This window comes from Balaenoptera borealis (genome assembly GCF_965194805.1).
Source record: "Balaenoptera borealis genome assembly, chromosome: 3".
Taxonomy (NCBI): domain Eukaryota; kingdom Metazoa; phylum Chordata; class Mammalia; order Artiodactyla; family Balaenopteridae; genus Balaenoptera; species Balaenoptera borealis.
In genome coordinates, this window is record NC_138866.1 from 184,383,719 (window position 1) to 184,404,592 (window position 20,874).

The 20,874-nt window shown below is 41.6% G+C and overlaps 1 protein-coding gene across 4 annotated transcripts in view; it reads left to right on the forward strand.

The window, feature by feature from the left end:
• MPP7 (MAGUK p55 scaffold protein 7) overlaps nucleotides 1-20,874 on the forward strand; it is a 261,176-nt gene that overhangs the window by 223,964 nt on the left and 16,338 nt on the right. For all 4 annotated transcript variants that reach the window (XM_082385972.1, XM_082385971.1, XM_082385970.1 and 1 more), the window contains one exon: nucleotides 15,378-15,458. In XM_082385972.1, coding sequence (XP_082242098.1) covers nucleotides 15,378-15,458 — 81 coding nt within the window. The remainder of the gene's footprint in view (nucleotides 1-15,377; nucleotides 15,459-20,874) is intronic.

Sequence of the window (20,874 nt, forward strand, 5' to 3'; positions counted from 1 at the left end):
AATTTCCCGTTATTCACTTTCTTCTATGTGGTCACCACTCAGAAAGCCTTCCTGCTTGTCCCGTATGGCACAATTTGAGGTATCAGAAGTTTAGAGTTTATTGTCTCGAGAAATCTCCATCTACTAGATCCCGTGATATAGTGCAGGGTAGTGTGGATGGTAAGAAACAGGCTTCTGGGGCAGGACGGGCTGAGTCCCCATCCAGTTCTGCACTTCAGTAGCTGGTGCACCTGCACATTTCAGATTTTCTCTGGCTTCAGTTTCTTCGTTTAAAAAATGAAAATAATACGATCACCTGCTTTCTAGGTTTGTTTGAGAGCTAAATGAAATATTTGCAAAGGGTTTAGGCCAATTCCTGGCCCTACTAAAGTTTTAATAAAATGTAGCTCTTATATATTAGCTAAAAATACTAATAAGATAAACATGAAGTGTTCAAACATGAATAGGCCTCTGCTGATTTTGAAGCTCAGTGTTCAAAATGCTTAATGAATTAGATTATTTAGCAGTTTATCATCTTAAAGAGGTAGTCAAGCAGTGGACTCCAGTTTTGGAAATTCTCATTGTTCCTGCATTAACTGTCTACTTTTCTTGATTGTAAAAAATTATATATTTAAAAAATAGTTCTTGGATCCTGTAACATGTACAGAAGATGGAAAGAGTATAAACATCGTGGTCCCCAGCCTCATTTGTTTTCTCTCAGTGTTCAGAAAGCCATCAGGAATAATGGTATTTGCCCTGAAACTGTTAGATAAATATCGTTAAGGAGCTACCCAGAATTATTACCTCTACATTTTTACCATAATATTGCATGACTTTAATTCTCAGACTTAATGTTCAAGAAGCTAAAATCATCCAAGTTGTTAACATGGCAAAAATATGACGGGGGAGGACTTTGAGCCCTGATCGGAAGTATTTAATTTTCTCTTCATTTTGAAAAGATGCTATTCCAAGCCACATTTTAGCAACTAAAACATCTCAGTGATGGTTTCTGTTATATTTCTTTCTGCATTTAAAAGTATTTTCCAAAAAGTTTGTTAAAACCAAATGACAAGCATTTAGTACATTTTTCTACATAAGTTTTATCTTTGGCGAAACCTGACTTTTTAAAAAGTAAAGTAATAAAACCAAATAATGTGTGTGTGTTTGCGGGGCGGCTACTAAAACCCTTCACAGCTTAAGGCAGTAAAGAGCAAGGCTTATCTTGTGGATGGTCAGACAATCTGTGACTTGTTCTGTCTGGTTATGAGACATAAGAGGAAACTGACAATAAATCTTTCTGTATGTTTCACCTTCCACGTTCTAGCGTGAAGCCCTATTCTGCCTCCTTTGTGCTGACTCTCCTATGTTGCCTAAAGACTGCCTTGTGGAAGTAGTTTGAATAAATCAGCATTTGTAAGACTGTCGCCATTTTCCCATAAAACTGGCAGAGCAAAATGTCTCCCACATAAAGCAGAAAGAAAAGTAAGCAATCATGACCAAATGTAAATGTTAATATGTTTATTAGGATTCCCATAGCTTTTTTTGAACGTTGATTGAAGGTTTGTGGGAATTAGAGTCTGCTCTGCAGGATTTTAGATAGACAACTATAAACCCAAAAGTTATCATTGAATCTATGAGTGTGTGATAGATTTAAAATGATAATCCTTGTATGTAAGAGATAAATATGATCTTTATTACAATCACAGTTGGCTGTTGGTCTGTCTTAAATGTTTACGCTCTGGCTGACTTCCTGGGCATAAATCACAGTTATGTTCGTTTGGGGCACGGACTGTGCCAGGTACTGTTCTAGACGTGTGAATTCATCACTGAAGAACACAAACATTTTTTCCCTTGGGGTGTTTACATTCTAATGAAAGGACATATAGACAGAAAACATACTCATAATAAATTAGTAATAAATAGTAAAGTCAATTGTATTGTACTTAGAGGGTGATAAATGGTGTAGAAGAAAGTAAAAGCAGAGCAGAATCAGGGGACTTGGGCATTGGCCATTTTGAATAGAGATCATGGGAGCCTCATTGAAAAAGTTTTGAACAAACTGGAAAGGAATGGATAAGGGAATTGTCCATCTCTCTTCTGCTTAGCTAAGGAAGACCCAAGGATGGTTTTATGTTGCCTTTTAATTTTACTGCACTCTTGTCGTAGCCCTGAGTTAGAGGTGAGACAGGTACTTAAGTCGAAGTCTGGTGTAAATAGCTGCTTTGGAAAAAATAATGCTGTTTCAACAAGCCTCCTACTTCCTTTTTCTTTTCTTTCCTCTTCTCCTTTTCTTCTCCTCCTCCTCCTCCTTCTGACATCAGCATAAAAACTGATGCTTCCGTTAATTGCATTTTCTTCTATTATGAAAGCAACAGAGGAAAGAAAATCAGAATCTGTAACAAGGTTTGTTATGAACTACGAAGTTGCTGTGTTTTCTATGTAGTTTGATTCCCAGGGTTTTATGAACAGATTTGTCCACTCTCCAACACAAAAATCCAGCCACACACTAATGCGATCATTATAAGATTGTGAGTCAAATATAATAGCATGATTGTTTTTATTTTATGCCTAGAGCAGCAAATATAGTATATAGTGCTGCAATATGATAAGTAGACTTTTTATAACATGTGTCTGATCTAAGGGATACCTAGAGATTTCATTTGATTTGTTTTTCAGTAAATCAAATGAGTAAGTGTGTTTTTTTTAGGTCACAAAAGCAGTTTGGATATTTATTGCAGTCTCCAGTAATTCTGATATTTTTCACTGGATAGTAAGAGTAACAAGTCTGGCCAATAGCATAAAATGTCTGGGGGAAAATGTGGAAGAATTGTCATGTTAAGTAGTGCAGGTACACTGGAGGTAAACGTAGTAAAAGCTGCATCTGTGTCAGTAGCTTTGCACATAATATACCATCTTTATGTTTGTGCCAACATGTTCAAAGTTCAGTAGCAAAAGTGAATAGTACTTGGTCAGAGCAACAGATTTCTTTCCAATATATAATTTAATATTAGACATAAATAAACATCGGTTTTATTATTAATATACTATGTCTGTTACATGAATATATAGTATGTTAAAACTAATTGGGCTAATCTCCACCTACCTGTGTCTCTTTCTGAGAAGTTTGTTTCCTAACAAATTAATACTATAATTTTTAGCATATTGACCTTTTATGTGTAAGGTACCACCCATCCTTATTTACATTATTAAATTCAATTTGATGTTCATCAGCCTTAAGAAAAACTACAGTTAAATTCTGTGCTGGATATTTAGAAATTAGAAATTACTTTATGTTAATTCTTTGTAGGACTACATGAGTGTCATTTGGAAAAAAAATACCACTTTTCATACATTATTTTCACAATAGTAATATATTATTGTTCTAGTAAATAATTATTCAGTGACTCAGGATCTGTACTAACACATAAATAAGTAGATGGTTGAAGATTCAAAGTACAATGTCATAGAGCTGGGCCATTTTTTTTTTTTTTAGAGTAAGAATATCATACCAATATTTTAAAGCATTCTTTTGGTGTTCTTACAGTTTCAAAGTGCTATTGTAGGCACTGGTTTTACTGCCTCAATGCTTTCTTCACTCACTTAGCCTTTAAAAATGTTTAATTGTACATGTTGATTTCAGATTCAGAAAGTAGATCTTTTGGGGGGCCATGTTTACAGAATGAAAAACTTTTATCCTCAACTAACTATGAATTAATTTTGAAAGGATATTGTGCTAGCATTCTAATACAAACATTTCTTATTTTCTACACACAAACAAATCATAAATCCCTAAACATATTCATGGAATAAAAAGAAAAAAATCTGAAAAGATAACAATGGAAAAAACCTCAACCTCTCATAATTTCATAGATAATGAGTCAATAATTTCAACAGACTTTGGGGTCATTTGGGTCAAAGTTGACATATGTCTTAATTCTCCTACATAAAGACTGAGAATTTACATAAAGATTTTTTTTCAAATCTTTTAAAAAATTATAAATTAATTTTTTTAATTCCATATTTTTCATTTCAAAATGATCACCAGAATAAGTCCAGTTACCATCCGTCACCATGCAAAGTTGTTACAATATTATTGACTGTATTCCCTATGCTATATATTACATCCCCATGACTTAGCTCTTTTATAACTGGAATTTTGTACCCCTTAATCTCCCTCACCTATTTCACTTATCCGCCTGGCCCCCTTCCTTCTGGCAACCACCAGTTTGTTCTCTGTATCTTTGAGTCTGTTTCTGTTCATTCGTTTTGATTTTTAGATTCCACATATAGGTTAAATAATATGGTATATGTTTTTCTCCATCTGACTTATTTCACTTTAGCATTTAACTCTCTAGGTCCATCATTGTTGTAGCAAATGGTAAGGTTTCATTCTTTCTTATGGCTGAGTAATACTCCATTGTATGTATGGACCACACCTTCTTTATCCGTTCATCTATCAGTGGACACAGGTTGCTTCCATATCTTGGGTATTGGAAATAAGGCTGCAGTGAACACAGGGGTGCATATATCTTCTTGAATTAATATTTTTGTTTTCTTTGGAAAACTATCCAGAAGTGGGATTGCTGGGTCGTATGGTAGTTCTATTTTTAGTTTTTTAAGGACCCTCCATTGCTGTTTTCCGCAGCAGCTGCACCAGTTCACATCCCACCAACGGTGCACCACATCCTTGCCAACAGCTGTTATTTGTGCTCTTTTTGATGATGGCCATTCTGACAGGTGTGATGTAGTATCTCATTGTGGGTTTGATTTGCATTTCCCTGATGATTAGTGATGTTGAGCATCCTTTCATGTGTTTGTTGGCCATCTGTATGTCTTCTTTGGAAAAAAAACTGTTCTGTTCCACTGATGTATATGTCTGTTTTTGTGCCAGTACCATTCTGTTTAGATTACCATAGGTTTGTAGTATAGTTTAAAATCAGGAAGCATAATACCTCCAGCTTTGTTCTCCTTTCTCAAGATTGTTTTGGCTATTTGAGGTCTTCTGTGTTTCCATATGAATTTTTTTCTTTTTTTTTTTTAATTAATTTTTTTGCTGCATTGGGTCTTTGTTGCTGCACGTGGGCTTTCTCTAGTTGTGGCGAGCGGGGGCTGCTCTTCATTGCGGTGTGTGGGCTTCTCATTGTGTGGCTTCTCTTGTTGTGGAGCACAGGCTCTAGGCACGTGGGCTTCAGTAGTTGCGGCATGCAGGCTCAGTAGTTGCGGCTCACGGGCTCTAGAGCGCAGGCTCAGTAGTTGTGGCGCACGGGCTTAGTTGCTCCGCGGCATGTGGGATCTTCCCGGACCAGGGCTCAAACCCGTGTCCCCTGCATTGGCAGGTGGATTCTTAACCACTGCACCACCAGGGAAGTCCCTCCATACAAATTTTAGAATTATTTATTCTAGTTCTGTGAAAAATGCCATTGGTATTTTAATAGGGATTGCACTGAATCTGTAATTTCCTTGAGTATTATGGTCATTTGAACAATATTAACTTTTCCAGTTCATGAACACAGTTTATCTTTCCACCTGTTTGTGTCGTCTTCAATTTCTTTCATCAGTGACTTACAGTTCTCTAAGAACAGGTCTTTTACCTCCTTAGGTAGGTTTATTCCTAGGTATTTTATTCTTTTGATGTGATGGTAAACAGGATTGTTTTCTTAATTTCTCTTTCTGATAGTTTGTCATTAGTGTATAGAAATGCAACAGATTTCTGTATATTAATTTTATATCCTGCAACGTTACTGAATTTATTGATGAATTCTAGTAGTTTTTTGGTGGTGTCTTGAGGATTTTCTATGTATAGTATCATGTCATCTGCAAACAGTGACAGTTTTATTCTTCCTTTCCAGTTTGGATTCCTTTTATTTCTTGTCTGATTTCTGTGACTAGGACTTCCAATACTATGTTGAATAAAAGTGGCAAATAAAAGTTTTTTCTTGTAGTTGATTTCTAGTCTAGTGGTTGGAAAAGATACTTGACATAATTTCAGTCTTTTTACATTTATTGAGAGTTGTTTTGTGGCCTAGCATCTGATCTATCCTGGAGAATGTTCCATGTGCACTTGAAAGGAATGTTCTGCTGCTTTGTGGATGGAATGTCCTCTATATATCTATTAAACCATTGGATCTTACATGTCATTTAAGGCCACGGTTTCTTTATTGATTTTCTGTTCAGATAATCTGTCCATTAATGTTAAGGGGTGTTAAAGTCCCTTACTGTTATTCAGTTACTGTCAGTTTCTCCCCTATGTATGTTAATATTTGCTTTATATATTTAGGTGCTATTAGGTTGGGTGCATATATATTTACAATTGTTATATCTTCTTGTTGAATTGATCCCTTTATCATGTAATATCCTTCTTTGTTTCTTGTTGCAGTGCTTGTTTTAAAGTCTGTTTTGTCTCATATAGGTATTGCTACCCCAACTTTACTTCTGTTTGCATTTGCAATATATTTTTCCACCCCCTCACTGTCAGTCTGTGTGTGTCTTTAGATCTGAAGTGAGTATCCGGTAGGCAGCATATATATGGGTCTTGTTTTTTTATCCAGTAATACTGTATGTCTTTTGATTGATAAGTATGTACTTATTACCATTTTGTGAATTGTTTTCTGGTTGTTTTTGTAATTCTTTTTTCTTCCTTTCTTTACCTTTGTTCTCTTCCCTTTTGATTTGATGACTGTCTTTACTGTTATGTTTGGATTTCTCTCTGTTTTGTGTGTATGTATCTATTACAGATTTTTGATTTATGGTTATAATGAGGTTCATATGTAACCACCTATATATATATGCATGATTATTTTAACTTGATGATCTTAAGGTCTAATGCATTATAACAGCTCTGCGTTTTCACTCCACCTCCTCCCATGTTTAATGTTTTTGACAGCATATTTTACATCTTTTTGTGTATCCCCTAACTACTCATTGTGGATAAAGATGGTCTTACTACTTTGTTCTTTAATCTTCCTACTGACTTTATAAGAGGTTGATCTACTGCTTTCACTGTTTGTTTGTAGGAGACTCCAGTGGGACCCCACAGCACCCTCCTCTGGTCACCAGAGCTGCACGCTCTAGGGGTGCCTCTGTGTGTGCTGTGGGGGCTCTTCTGTCGTGGTGGGGCTGACTCCTGTGGGCACGCTGGTAGGTGGGGCTGACCCCCAGTCCAGTGGGCGGCCCGGCCCTGCCTCATGAGGTGGCTGTCAGCCCACTGTTGTGCGGCGCTAGGTCCCAGCACGGCTGGTGCCGGCCCGCCGCTGGGCAGGTCAGTGCTTGGTGCTAACAGGCAGGAGGAAGGACTCCAAAACGGCACTTGCAGCACGCACGTCACTGTGGTAGAGTGAGCTCCCCCAGTGGCTTCTGCCTGCATCTCTGTCCCCAGGGGTGTGTCAACTGTCTCCTGCCTCTCCAGGAGGCTCTCTAAGACCAGCAAGAGGGTCTCATCCAGGCTCCTTTCAAATTACTGCCTCTGTGCTGGGATTTGGAGTGCAGGAGATTTTGTATTTGCCCTGTAAGAGTGGAGTCTCAGGCTTCCCTGGTGGCACAGTTGTTGAGAATCCACCTGCCAGTGCAGGGGACACAGGTTCGAACCCTGGTCTGGGAAGATCCCACATGCCGTGGAGCAGCTAAGCCCGTGTGTCACAACTACTGAGCCTGCGCTCTAGAGCCTGCGAGCCACAACTACTGAGTCTGCGCTCTAGAGCCTGTGCACCACAACTGCTGAACCTATGCTCTAGAGCCTGCAAGCCACAGCTACTGAGCCTGCACTCTAGAGCCCACGAGCCACAACTACTGAGCCCACGAGCCACAACTACTGAGCCTGAGCTCTAGAGCCCGCGAGCCACGGCTACTGAGGCCCACACGCCTGGAGCCCATGCTCCCCAACAGGAGAGGCCACCACAGTGGGAGGCCGCACTGCAGTGAGGAGTGGCCCCTGCTCACCACAACTGGAGAAGGCCCATGCACAGCAACAGAGACCCACTTCTGCAGAAATTAAATAAATAAATAAATTTTTTTAAAAAAAGAAAGGGTGGAGTCCCTATTTCCCATGGCCCCCTGGCTCTCCTGAAAGCAAGTCCCACTGGTCTGTAAAGCCAGAAGTTCTGGGGGCTCATCTTCTCGGTGCAGGACCCCCAGGCTGGGGAGCCCATTGTGGGACCTGGATCTCTCAATCCTTGGGGAGAACCTCTGCAATTGTAATTTTCCTCCTGTTTGTGGGGTATGGGTCTTGACTATACCTTGCCTCCACACCTCCTACCCATCTCATGGTGGTTCCTTCTTTATATCTTTAGCTGTATAAGATCTTTCCTGCTGGTCTTCAGGTTGTTCTCATTGATAGTTGCTCTGTAAATACTTGTTAATTTTGCTGTGCCCATAGGGGCAGGTGAGCTCAGCGTCGTCCTTCTCCACACCCTCCAAAATCTCTGTAAGATAAAAATAAAGGCATTTTTACATTTAGTCAATGGGAATATTTGCCTAAATGTAAAGCTTTAAATAGAAACTTTCTAGCATCATTTTATTAACCCCCAAATGGGCTGTATTTCTGTGGCTGAAATGATTGAGCCTTTATATAAAATCACACACAACACATTTGCCTACTGTAAGGAAGGAGTTACTAATTAAATGCACACAAATAATTAAAAGTAATGTGCCTTTCTAATTATCCATTTGATGTATTGTTTACAAGAATTTCAACTAATGCAGATTGATGCTCATGGCTTTATTCTTTCTTTCCAGAATTTGCACACAAAGTGATTTTCTAAATTCTTATGAAATTAAAAAAAAAAGAAACATACTTAGTTACATTTCTGCTTCGAATAGAAACATTCTTTTATTTTTAAAGCTAGCAAGCCCATCCACTTTAGTGCACTGCATGAATTCCACATTAGTGAACTCCAAAATGATTTTTTAATGTGCTTTTTTGGCTTTTCCTTTGATATCATCATTCCGTTTGAGTTTCCTTAGTCCTGAATCAAGAATCCTAATAGACATGCCCCGTGCATGTTGCCCAGGCCTGGGATGCTTGCCATCTTCCTTAGGTTTAGTTTAGATTTCTCAGAGGCTCTGCACAGGATGAGTTTTGAGTTCACCGGGTTTAACTTCTGCCACTTTTTGTAGCCTGAGTCTTGTATTCCACAAGCATAACTTTCATCGCTATTTAAAGTGTGGGACGGCTTGGAATGGGGTGAGAGACTTTGCGAAGTTGTGGGTCACAGCCGCAAACAGCTGAACAACCGGCTACCTGAGCCCGTGTCCTGTCCTCGGCATTCTTTCGGTAAGATGGTGGATCGAATGGAAGGAATGCAGGCATACTGGCCTCTGAATACCAGTGAAGCCATACTCCAAATGTGCAATCTTGGGAAATTTACCCTTTCATTGTCTCGGTTTTCTCATCTGTAGAACGAGGATAATTATACCTCTCTTGCAGGGATGTTTTGAGGATTAGTCACGGTGTATGTAAACCATGGAACACAAGCCTGCTGCACAAAAAGACCACATTGTGTCCTCATTGTCCTTACTTTTGCAAAGCCTGCTGTCTGTGATTTAAATACGTGCTATTTAGGTTATCTTCTCTGCTTCCCTTCAGCATGAACAAGCACGGCTGGAAACAAACTCTAGAGAAACTTATTTGTATACTTATGTGTAAATGTGTGTCACCAGTTGTGGTAAAAATTTATACATTGAAGAGGAGATGAATGTGTCCCGTTACAGAGACGTATGAATAAACCTGAGTGTGCATCCCTAAACCAACTGCGGTGTAAGTAGTCTAAATACAAGCCAGCCAACTAAAAATGTGAACTTAGGCCCCACCATGGAAAAAGGACACAGGACAGGAGTGTGGATATAAGATGCGATCTTAAGGTCAAGATCTAAAAGAGGAAAAAGTCTATAACTTCACCTGTGTGGATGGCAGAATTGATCCAAGGGCCTGGCTGGGAAAATGCTGTTAAGTGGTCTGCCAGGCAATTTTGTAGTGAGAATGATTAAAATTATGTCCCTGCTTTAATCTTTTTGTGACAGTATCCCACCTTGAAGATGATGGCTTCAAATAACCTAACCTAGGGGAAATTTTTAAAATGAAAGTATTTGCCACTGCACATTCTTGGCATGGTCTATGGGTGTGCCGTAAAGCAGGGTCCCTGGGAAGAGTTAGCTTATGTAAGGGCTAAAATTGAAAACAGTCCAAGTTTAAGGGCATCACGTGAGTAACAGCATACTTTCCCCCGCTAATTCAAACATACCTACTTTTTTCCTCCAGAGCTGAAATAAATCACTGTGGTTTTCTGGCATGGGTAGAAGAAGAAAGAAAAAAATGCTAGACTTTCACTCAGCAAATTAGCTCACACTCTGGGAAGTACTCCAGAGCCCAGACCTACTGAAGGGACAGTGAATTCACCTCCCCACTTAGTCCTCGGTGCCTTGGTGGGGAGCGGGCACGGCGGGCCAGGGCCTGCTATTTAAGTTGTAGTGTTCTGTTTGCTTCTTCATTTTGAGCATATATAATTGGGTTTGCATCATCTGCAAACCATTGTAAAGCCCCTTGTTTTTCTTGTTTGTTTTCTGTTTATTTTAAAGAGTGAGTTTTAGCACTTACTCAAATCTTGTTTGTCCCTACGGAGTAGATAAGACCCATGAGCCCCTGCGTGGTGCGTGGCGCTTTGGAGACAACCAGTAAATGCTGATCACTCCCCCCCCCCGCCCCCCGCCTCCCCATCTTGCAGTCTCGCTTTACCTTGATGTGATTCCGTTCACAGGGAGACCCCAGCCTGCGTCTGAAGCACACCGCGGTCCTTGTCTGAGTTTAGGCAGACGGATTTCCGTCCCTTAAACTCACTGTTCCAGAGCCAAAGTCATCCCCTTCTCTTCCACTTCTCTGTATCTTAAGATCAAGGAGCCAGGTTCACATGTGAGCCCCACCGACTTCTGTCATGACTTTGAGCACGTTCTCTAAGCATCGCGTCCAGACATGCTCGGTGCAGATGCTTCTTGCTTTAACTCCCATGCCTTTGGTTCATTCGGCAGATAGCTAGCTTTACCTCCATAACAGCATAGTCACTGGGCGTAACTTAAATAAATAAAACAACCTAACGAGTGCCTCCAGTTCGCCAGCTAGGGAAACAGTTGGTGAGCAGATAGACGACATCGCTGTTTTCAGGTCTGTTCGAGGGTAAAGACACGTATGCAGGCGATCATGACGGAGTGTGATCGGCCCTCTGACGCGCAGGGGCAGGGGACACGAGCACTCGGCGCCCGACCCGCATTTACAGCGTCAGGGAAGAATCCCTGCGGCGCATCTGAGACGAAGCCTGAATCAGCCAGGAAAGAACAGCAGTGTTTTCGCGCAGGCGAGCGGCACGCGGCGAGGACCCAGCAGCACGGAGAAGACTCCGCCGCGTTGCAGGGCGCAGGGGCCTCACGCCGCCAGGCTGTGCCGTGCAAGGCGGGGGGGGGGGGGGGGGGGGGGGGCGAGGAGGAAGGGTAGGGGGAGAAGCGCGGCTCCCAGCGTGCAGTCCGGGCAGGCACGGGGCTCTCTTCCCAGTGCCGGGGTGGGAGGTGACGGGAGCCTGGCCCGGGGCGCTGGGGGCACGGGCGCACGGTGTAAGGAGGGCAGTGCAAGGTTAAGGACGCTGTTTCTGCGTTTTCTTGGTCATTCTGGTCGTTTTAAGGTAGGAGACAGGGTGCATTGCAAGTACTGGTGGGAAGGAGCGCGAAACAGAGCGCGAGAGCGGTGCAGGCGCGGGGGGCACCTGCCTGCGAGGAGGCTGCAGCTGGGGGCTGGGTGTAGACGCGTCTGTCTGTGGAGAGGACTCAGGAACTGCATGTGTCGGTGTCCCCAGAAAGGTGCTGCCGGCTGCTGGGCGACGGCGCCGTGAGGTTGCTGCTGAGCGGGTGTGGGGGCGGCTCGGGGGCGGACTCGGGAGCGGGGCACAGGTGTGGCGTCCGGCTCGCGTGGCAGCGGGGGCGGCGGCACCTCATAGCTCTGAGGATCTTCGGGAGGGAAAACCGACAGCCTTTGGCAACTGTTTGATTAGAGGGGAGGTTCTAGGTGTGAGGAGAGAGGAGATTGGAGGGTTGGGATGACCACGGGGTGATCCGGGAAATACAGTCAGGAAAACGGGGTAACTGCTGGAGAGCCCAGGGGTCTGAGCTCTGTGGGGAGCACGGTGTGTGCATACCTGCTCCCGTTGTGCGGGTTTTCTCAGTCCAGGTGCAGACGTGGAGAGCAGCCATGAGATTGACCTTGGGCTGGAAGTTTCCGCGACAAGTGTGATAAAGGCCAACGCGTAAGAGCTTTGAGGGTATTAGCAAGATACTGGCCCAAGGAAGTGAAGACACGAAGGGCTGTTAGACAAAAAGAAAGAAAGAAAACGCTAGAGGTCCTTTTGATAGGAGGGGGAAGAACTGAGTGAGAGGGCTAATGACCAGCGATTGGGGTCACACCGGGAAGCCTGAATTTAGTATTGCAGTGATGAAATAGCTCCTAGTGAGGCAGAGTCGGGGTTTGCCTAGTGTGTGGTTGAAGTGAAGTAGAGAGGAAGTAGGCTATCTGCAGGGGTGTTGAATTCGCCCCCGATGACTGCAGGATTGGGGTGCAGAGGTGACGAGAGCCAGTGCTTGGGTCTGAGAGCAGTGGTCCCAGACGGGGCAGGACCGCCTACCGCGGGGCATCATGGACTTTTGTGAGGGCACCTTTCCTTTATGCAAATGGCTGAGGACGCCCAGGATGTACACCTGACATTTCTATGGAACAGAAACCTGTCCTGCGTTCCACACGACTTCCCAATATCATGCTAGACGCTGAGGGGCTGATAGATGACTCACCTGTTCCATCTCAGGGGAATTGTTTTTACGCTGCACTTGCACATACACTGCACGTTCTTTGTAAAAGTTTTATTTTCTTCACTTTGATAGCCTTGATGTGTTGTATCCCTATTTCCTTATTAAGGCTGTTTTTTCCTCTCTTTCCTTATCATATTCAGTAAGACCCATCCGTGGTTTCCACCTAGTTGCTAGACTTTATTCTGATGTTCACCTGTACCCTTGGGCTTTCATTCTCCTCTACTTTCTTGTACAGAATGGCTCCTGAGCTTTTTATTACGCTGAAGTCCAAACTTATTTAGAATAAGTAGGTGCAAATATCTGACTTCATTTTCTCCAGTCATGCCCGAGCATTTACATATTGAAATACACATTGTTTTATTGTAAATTACTTTTTAATCTTTCATATATTACAGCTAGGGTGTTATATTAATTTGGAGGGAGAAAGTATATGCACTAGCAAGTTATATCAGCTGTGAAGGCCATTTCAGGATAAAACTGGGATATTACAGAGTATTCATTTTATTTTATTTTATTTTTTATTTTTTAAAAATTATTTATTTATTTACTTATGGCTGTGTTGGGTCTTCGTTGCTGTGCGAGGGCTTTCTCTAGTTGCGGCAAGCGGGGGCCACTCTTCATCGCGGTGCGCGGGCCTCTCACTATCGCGGCCTCTCTTGTTGCGGAGCACAGGCTCCAGACGCGCAGGCTCAGTAGTTGTGGCTCACGGGCCCAGTTGCTACGCGGCATGTGGGATCTTCCCAGACCAGGGCTCGAACCCGTGTCCCCTACATTGGCAGGCAGGTTCTTAACTACTGCGCCACCAGGGAAGCCCCCAGAGTATTCATTTTAAAAAGACAGCCTTGAGAACCGCTGTCTTGGGGCAGTTCCCAGAGAACTGGTACCCAGCAGCAGTGTGTGGGAAGGTGGAAGGTGTGGTGAATGACCAGCAGGGGGCAGGTCGGTGTGTACAGGTGGAGGCCCAGGAGTAGCGCTGGAGCAGAGAAAGGCGCGGCCCCGCCCCTGCCTCTTCGCCTTGCTCTCGCCCCCCCCCCCTCACCCAGATCCCCACCCTACTCTGCTCTGTCCTCCCGGATGCTCTTCATTCTCCAGCACAAAACCTTATTCTCTTCAAAGCCTGGAAGAGTAAGTAGGCAAGGGAATGAACCCTTGACTACCTGGGTGCTATGCTAGTTACCAGACATGGGTTTTCCTTATTCCTCCCAAGAAAGGGAGCACAGTTCCTTTTAGGATTAGGATGAAGTCCAGCCAAGGCTCAAGGACGAGAACATGTCCAATGTCTTAGTCCTTTCAGGCCAACACAGCAACATATCACAGCCCAGGTGGGTTATAGACGACAGACTGATTTCTCACAGTTCTGGAGGCTGGAAGTCGGAGATCAGGATGCCAGCAGTAGGGGCGAGGGCTCTCTTCTCTCCTTGTGTCCTCACATGGCCAGGCGCTAGGGGCCTCTGTGACACCTCCTGTAAGAGCGCTAAGCCTGTTTATGGGGGCTCCACCCGCGTGACCTCAGAACCCCCCAGAGACCTTTGCTTCTAACAGCATCACATTGGCGTTAGGGTTCCAACATGTGAATCTGGGGGGGACACAGAATTCAGACCACAGCATCGGTGTCCCCAGGTGAGGGAGTAACGGGGATCTAACGGAGGGCAGTCTGGCCCTGCAGCTTGTGTTCTGCTCAAGGCGTGACACCGTCACTAAATAGACCTCGACAGCAGGGCTGTGAGAAGCTCGCCATCCGGGGCTTGTGTCCTTCTAACTCTTGATTTCGGACTCATATTTGAAACCATTCTTCGTTTTCTGGCCCCAGTCTGTTCATCATTTTGTGTGACTCTCCCAACCCAGTTACTTTCTCTGAAGGCAGACTTCACTTATCTTTTCATCTTCACAGCCTTTACTACATGCCTTGTTCATGACGGGTGTTTAGTATGTGCACACTGATTTAAATACATAAGGTCTATGTAAGTTTTCAAAGGCTTAAGGACCAACTGAGAATAAACAGTGTTGCAGAGGAGCTTGACGTTGCACTGATGGTTTTGCAGGTTTAAAATGCGTGATTAGGTTTTTGCAGCTAAAACAGAACCAAGGTTCAAAGATTTTCTTTTACTAGGATCTAAAAATGTGTAAAATTGAAATGATCCCTGTCCAGACTGTGTAATTCTGTTTTTTTAGGTGCACTTATTTTTTAAGCTCTTCTGGACACCATTACCTGTTCATGTACTCAGATACTCTTGAATATGTTTCATTTAAAACAAAGATTTCTCAAAAAAAAACAAAAAACAAAGATTTCTCATCTTTTTAATGGAAAGATGGGGATTTAAATTTAAAAAGTAGAAAAGAGAAATATAAAAAGACAGGAAAGATAAAGAAATAAAAAAGTAGAAAAGCAAGCAAATAACTCCCAGTTTTTTCTTACGTACAACTTAACTAGAGATAATCTGTTGACTTGGGATGCATGTGAAGTTGGATACGCGTTTTCAGTCTGTCTTACGGATCATGTCGATCATAGCAACGTTTATATGGTGTTCTGTTGAGGAATGAATTTCTGTTTTCCTGTTTTTCAGGTCCTGTAGGAGTAGGTTTGAATGAACTGAAACGAAAACTGCTGATCAGTGACGCGCAGCACTACGGCGTGACGGTGCCCCGTAAGTTCTGTGCTGTTTGCTGCTACTACTGCTGGCCCAGCAGATACACAGCATGTGTGCTGCAAAGCCCCGCTGTCAGCCCTCACATGCAGACCTCACCACAGCCCTGGGGGGTAGGGAGTGACGGTGTCCACATTTTACAGAGGAGGAAACTGAGGCACAGGAGTTAAGGGGTTTGCCCTAGATGACACAGATCATTGGCAAGGTGTTTGTTGCTTTCAGCTTCCCTACTCGCATTTTTTATGGTGAATTTTAATACAAGTATGGCATCAAATTATTACTCACAAGTTTTCTGCTCAGTAGAAGTTTATTCTGTTTCTTCAATTTCCAGAGTTCTCAATGAGCTTTTAAGATTAGAAGGGCCAAACTGCAGAGAGCTGAAGGAGGCTTCTTATAAACGTTTCTTAATTACTTTTCATATTGTAGTAATTGGCATATAGTAATTTTTCATGGCCATATAACCCAAATGTGGTAGGCTTCTTTTCAATATACAGAATTAGGTCTATTTTTACAAAAGTGGTTTTCACTGGCATTCTTACAAGTGAAATGTGATCCTGGAAGCATTTTGATACCCAGAATAAATGCCATTTGACTACTTAATAGGTTGATGTTAAGGAACCATCTAAAAGACTAGATTAAATGTTGGCTTTTTAAGTGGTTTTAGTAATGTTAAAAAAAAAAGTCATTTGTATAATGCCCTTAGCAATGTTCACTAGTTTTGGACTAGTTCAACTTTATTTTAAAATTATAGTTTTCTGTTACCTTGTTACGCCTTGTTACTGCGTTTTTCCAAGTTATCCTTTGTAATCATTTTCAGCCGTAAGTTATAGGGCTGCTGGTTTCTACCAACAGAGATGAAAGTAAAGGAAACTGGAAATATGGAATTAAACAGTTGCTTTTTGTTTCTACTTTAATTATGTACTTCTCTCACAAAAGCTGAATTGCAATATACAAGTCATTAGAACATTTTACAAAACAACTGTTAAGCTTACAGGTGAGCAATTACAGAAGAAACCTAGAAGATGGAAAACAGATTACAAAGGGAAAAAAACAAATTTATGAATTTCCTACTGTGTCTTCATTGCCCTTACTTGTCTTATTTTGCCCTCCCAACAGTGGTGTAAGATGGGCAATATCTCCATGTCACAGAGGAGGAAACAGGTGAAAGGATCTTTGATTGACTCAGAGGTTCCATAGGCAATAGCTGCCCTTGGATTTGAAGCCAGATCTCACGTTCTCCCTACCATATAATGCTGCACAGCCCTTTCCAACTCCAGATTCTCTTTACTGTAGCCCAGTTAGTAGTAAAAACTAATTTCTTTTGAAGAGGATAAAGGTTAATAAGGCTGCCTATCAAATGTAACCCTCCATGATAGTTTTGGTATTACTCAGGGGCACTTTGGACTCAAGTTAATCCAACTATTAAAATACTGTTTGCATCTGAAGTTGTTACAGAAGTTAACAACATCCAGAAATGTTCTGGGGCTGAGACTCTCCAGAGAAATCCCTAAAGGAGTAATTTTCCTTTTTAAACAGGTGTTAATGTCAAAAGATCCCCAGAACGCAGAGTTTTCCATACTTGCCTGATAATAAGAGTCTCTTGAGGTTCTTATGAAAAGATTCCAAGGCCTTTCCAAAGAGATTCTCCTCCTGGAGACCTGACAAAATTCCTGAAAATCTGTACTTACAGCAAGTATCCCAGGTGATTCACTGTGTCAGACATGTGTGAGAAATACAGCCATAGCATCGAATGAGGATGATTTAATTAATTAAGAAGATATTTGAAGAGCAGTTTTGGAATTTTAGATTGCTTTGCTTTGTAAAAGACTTGTAGGTAGAGTCGTGATTATCTGGAGAAAAATTATTGCTTTGATTATACCACCAGTATTCTGTTTGATGTTTAAATTCTCTGTTCCAAAAAATGTACCAGATATCCACCAGAATGGGTAAATGGAAAAGACTTGGAGCAGTGGAATTCTCGCACATTGCTGGGGGCGGGAAGCGGAGTAATTCAGCCACTTTGGAAAACTAAGTATCTGTTGAGGCTGAGCAAACCCGATACCCTGTCACCCAGCCGCTCCACTCCTAGGACACTCCTCCCTGAAACGCATACAATATGTACTCAGATATGCATAGAAACAGTACTCAGAAGAGCTCAAAACTGGAAGCTACCCCAGTGCCCATCAGTAGTAGACTGGATAAGCAAGTGGTGGTATATTCACACAGAGGGATATTGTAATGCAGTGATAATCTGCTACCGCGTGCAAAAGTACACATGACTCCCACAAACATTATGCTGAGCGAAAAGAGGTAGACGCAAAAGAGAACGTGCTTATGACTCCCTTTTATAGATGCAGGAAAGGCAGTGCTAATAACGTGCTGTTAGAAATCTTGAGGAGGTGGGTTGGCGGGGGATTCTGCGTGCTGGCAATTTTCTTCTTCTTCAGAGTGCTGGTTACACGGGTGTATTTGATGTGTGAAAATTCATCAGGCTTACATGGGAATGTCTCTGTATATTATACTTCAGGTTTTTAAACAAAAAAGAAACACTTGGTAGTTAATTGTTGATTTAGTTAATTTCCTGGTTTTGATATGTACTATAGTTATGGAAGGTGTTACCCTTGGAAGAAGCTGAGTGATGGTTACATGAGGCCTTTATGTGCTATTTTTGCAACTTATTGTGAATCTATGATTATTTCAATTTAAAAACATTTTTTAAAGGGATGCTAAATTAGGTAAATGCTATTTCTTTCGTGCTGAAATGGATGAACAAACTATATGATCTTTTAAAATGATCCAGAAAGCCATATTAAACATGCCAGGTTGCTTTTAAAGAAAGTGGTCAGAGCCCCTGATTTCTGCCTAAAAATGCTTCTGTGTGGGAAAGTTCATCCTTGATAAGCAGCACCAACATTGTTTTAAGGCCACAGTTTATCATAACAAGTCTATATGGCTATTAACTTAGTCTTTCAAAAGGCTTTTTCAGTAAATTAAAATAGTTAACAAAGCGTATTAGAGTGGATATCAAATGCTTGATGGGTTCCAGAGTGTTTGTAGCCTGGAATTTGGGCGCTGTGTCAGCCAGCCACACCCGTTAACCACTCTCTGTGGTTTCTCATGAAGGTGTATGTTACAGTTACGCGTTGTCGGAGGTTTCAAAGTCCTGATGCTCTAGAGCGCTTCTTTGTAGATAGGATATCTCTGTTGAGATTTCTAAAAATATATACGTATATTGCAAGTCAGGGGACCAGTTAAAACTTTTTTTTTCTTCTTCTGTCACCGTGGTGGTTATTCTGGGGTTTTGTTGGGAGCGCAGGAAGACAGAGGAGTTCGTCTCATGTTTGATGTTTCTCTTAAACGATAAACATGGCACTTAAACAGTGAATCATGGCGAGGTAGTGGCCTGTGGTGTGGTTTGGTGCCCATCTTTGCCTTCTAATTCCTTCTCATAAGAGTTTTCTGACCCCTGATTCAGGATGGCTCACGTTAATGAGCTTATGAGATTCCTACGGTGCCTCATTACAATTAGGCAGTAAAATTCTTCACCAGTAAAACCACATCAGACCTGGATAGTTCAGGTTGATCATGATAAGCAATTTGGTTGTAGATGTGTTACCTTATAACTGTGTTTAGCGGTGTCATAAATGTCTTATTCACTTGATTTGAGTCTAATAATATTTTTAACCCTCCCAAGGGGATTCCATGTGTCCGTGCAGTAATCCTTAAACTGTGTGTTCCAGATTTTCAGTGTTCTGCCATTAAAATTGAATAGTTTTATTCAACCTTTTCTCAGTTCATGAGAGACAGATTACTGCACACAAAATCCCTGGTTTTGATTGTCAACAATACATTTTTCTTAAGCCTACTATTTGCTAAAGGAATACCAGCAACAACAATAACAATTAAATAATAAATGAATATCAGCCCTAAGCTCTGAAGTAGGGTCTCATGCTAACCTTAATATCTTTTATATTCTTGGATGCGTATTATGTTATATACACTTTAATAGAGTCTGTTTTTCTGCTGTGAAATTCATTCTCAGCTTTTATGGTAGACTTAAATTTATCAGTATTCCGTGCTGTTCAGCAAAGTGAGTGACCTTCCGTAAAGGACAGCACCACCTCTTGATGCCCCTCCAGCAGCTCTGAGCGTTGTGTTAAAATACGCTTGCTAACTAAATAGAAGGGAATTTAAATTTTGAATGTAATTTAAACTAATTTGGTTTTATAAATCTATTCCTTTTTGTGTTCGGTTACTTTTTTCCCACTTCCCTTATTTTTCCTTTTATAACATTATTGAGATATAATTAAATAAACTGCACATATTTAAAATGTACAATTAGATCACCTATATACACACACGCGAAATCATCACCACAGTCAACATAATGAAATTTCCATTTCAGAAAACGTCCCTGGGCCCTTTGTCATCCATCCTTCCACCCCTGTCCCCAGGCAACCACTGATCTGCATTCTGTCACTGTGAGATTAGTTTGAATCACCTAGCATTTTTTATGAATAGAATTATACAGTATGTTCCTCCATTCTTTTCTTTTTTCACCTGGTTTATTTCACTCACCGTGATGAGTTTGAGATTCACCCATGTTGTTTCATAGATCAATAATTCATCCCTTTGAATTGCCGAGTAGTCTGCTGCATGGAAATACCACAGTTTGTCTATCCATCCAGTCACCTGTTCATGGATACTTGGGGGTTTCCCCGCATTTTTGACTATTACAAGTAAACCTACTATGAGCATTGTATTCAAGTCTTTTGATGGACATATTGATTCGTTTCTCCTGGGTAAATAAGTAGAAGTCGAATGGCTGAGTCATATGGTAACTGTACGTTCAATTTTTTCAGAAACTGTTTTCCAAAGTGGTTATGCCCTTTTACAACCGACTAGCAGTGTATATAAGATCCAGTTGCTCCACGTCCTTGTCAACACTTGGTATAGTCAGTCTTAAATTTTTGTCAGTGCAACGTGTGTAGTGATGTCTCATTGTACTTCAATTTGCATTTAACTCGTGACTGTGATGTTATCATTTGGGTTGTGATTGACTTTTGAGAGTTCTTTGTATATTCTGAAAGTGTTCTTTATCTGATAAATGGGTTACAGATGTTTTCTTCCAGTCTTTGTGGCTTGCCTTTTCAGTTCTTAATGGTGGTGTTCAAAAAGCAAAAGTTTTTAATTTTGACAAACTCTAAATTATCACATATTTTCTTTTATGTTTTGTGCTTTTTGTGTTCTATCTAAAAATTCTTTACTATCTCAAGGTCACAAAGAGATCCTCCTGTTCTTCCTACAAGTTTTATAGCTTTAGGTTTTACATTTGGGTCTTGATCCATTTCAAGTTATTTTGTTGTGTTATTGTTTAGCAGACTTGCCGTGTTCCTGACCTCAGGAGAAATTCAGT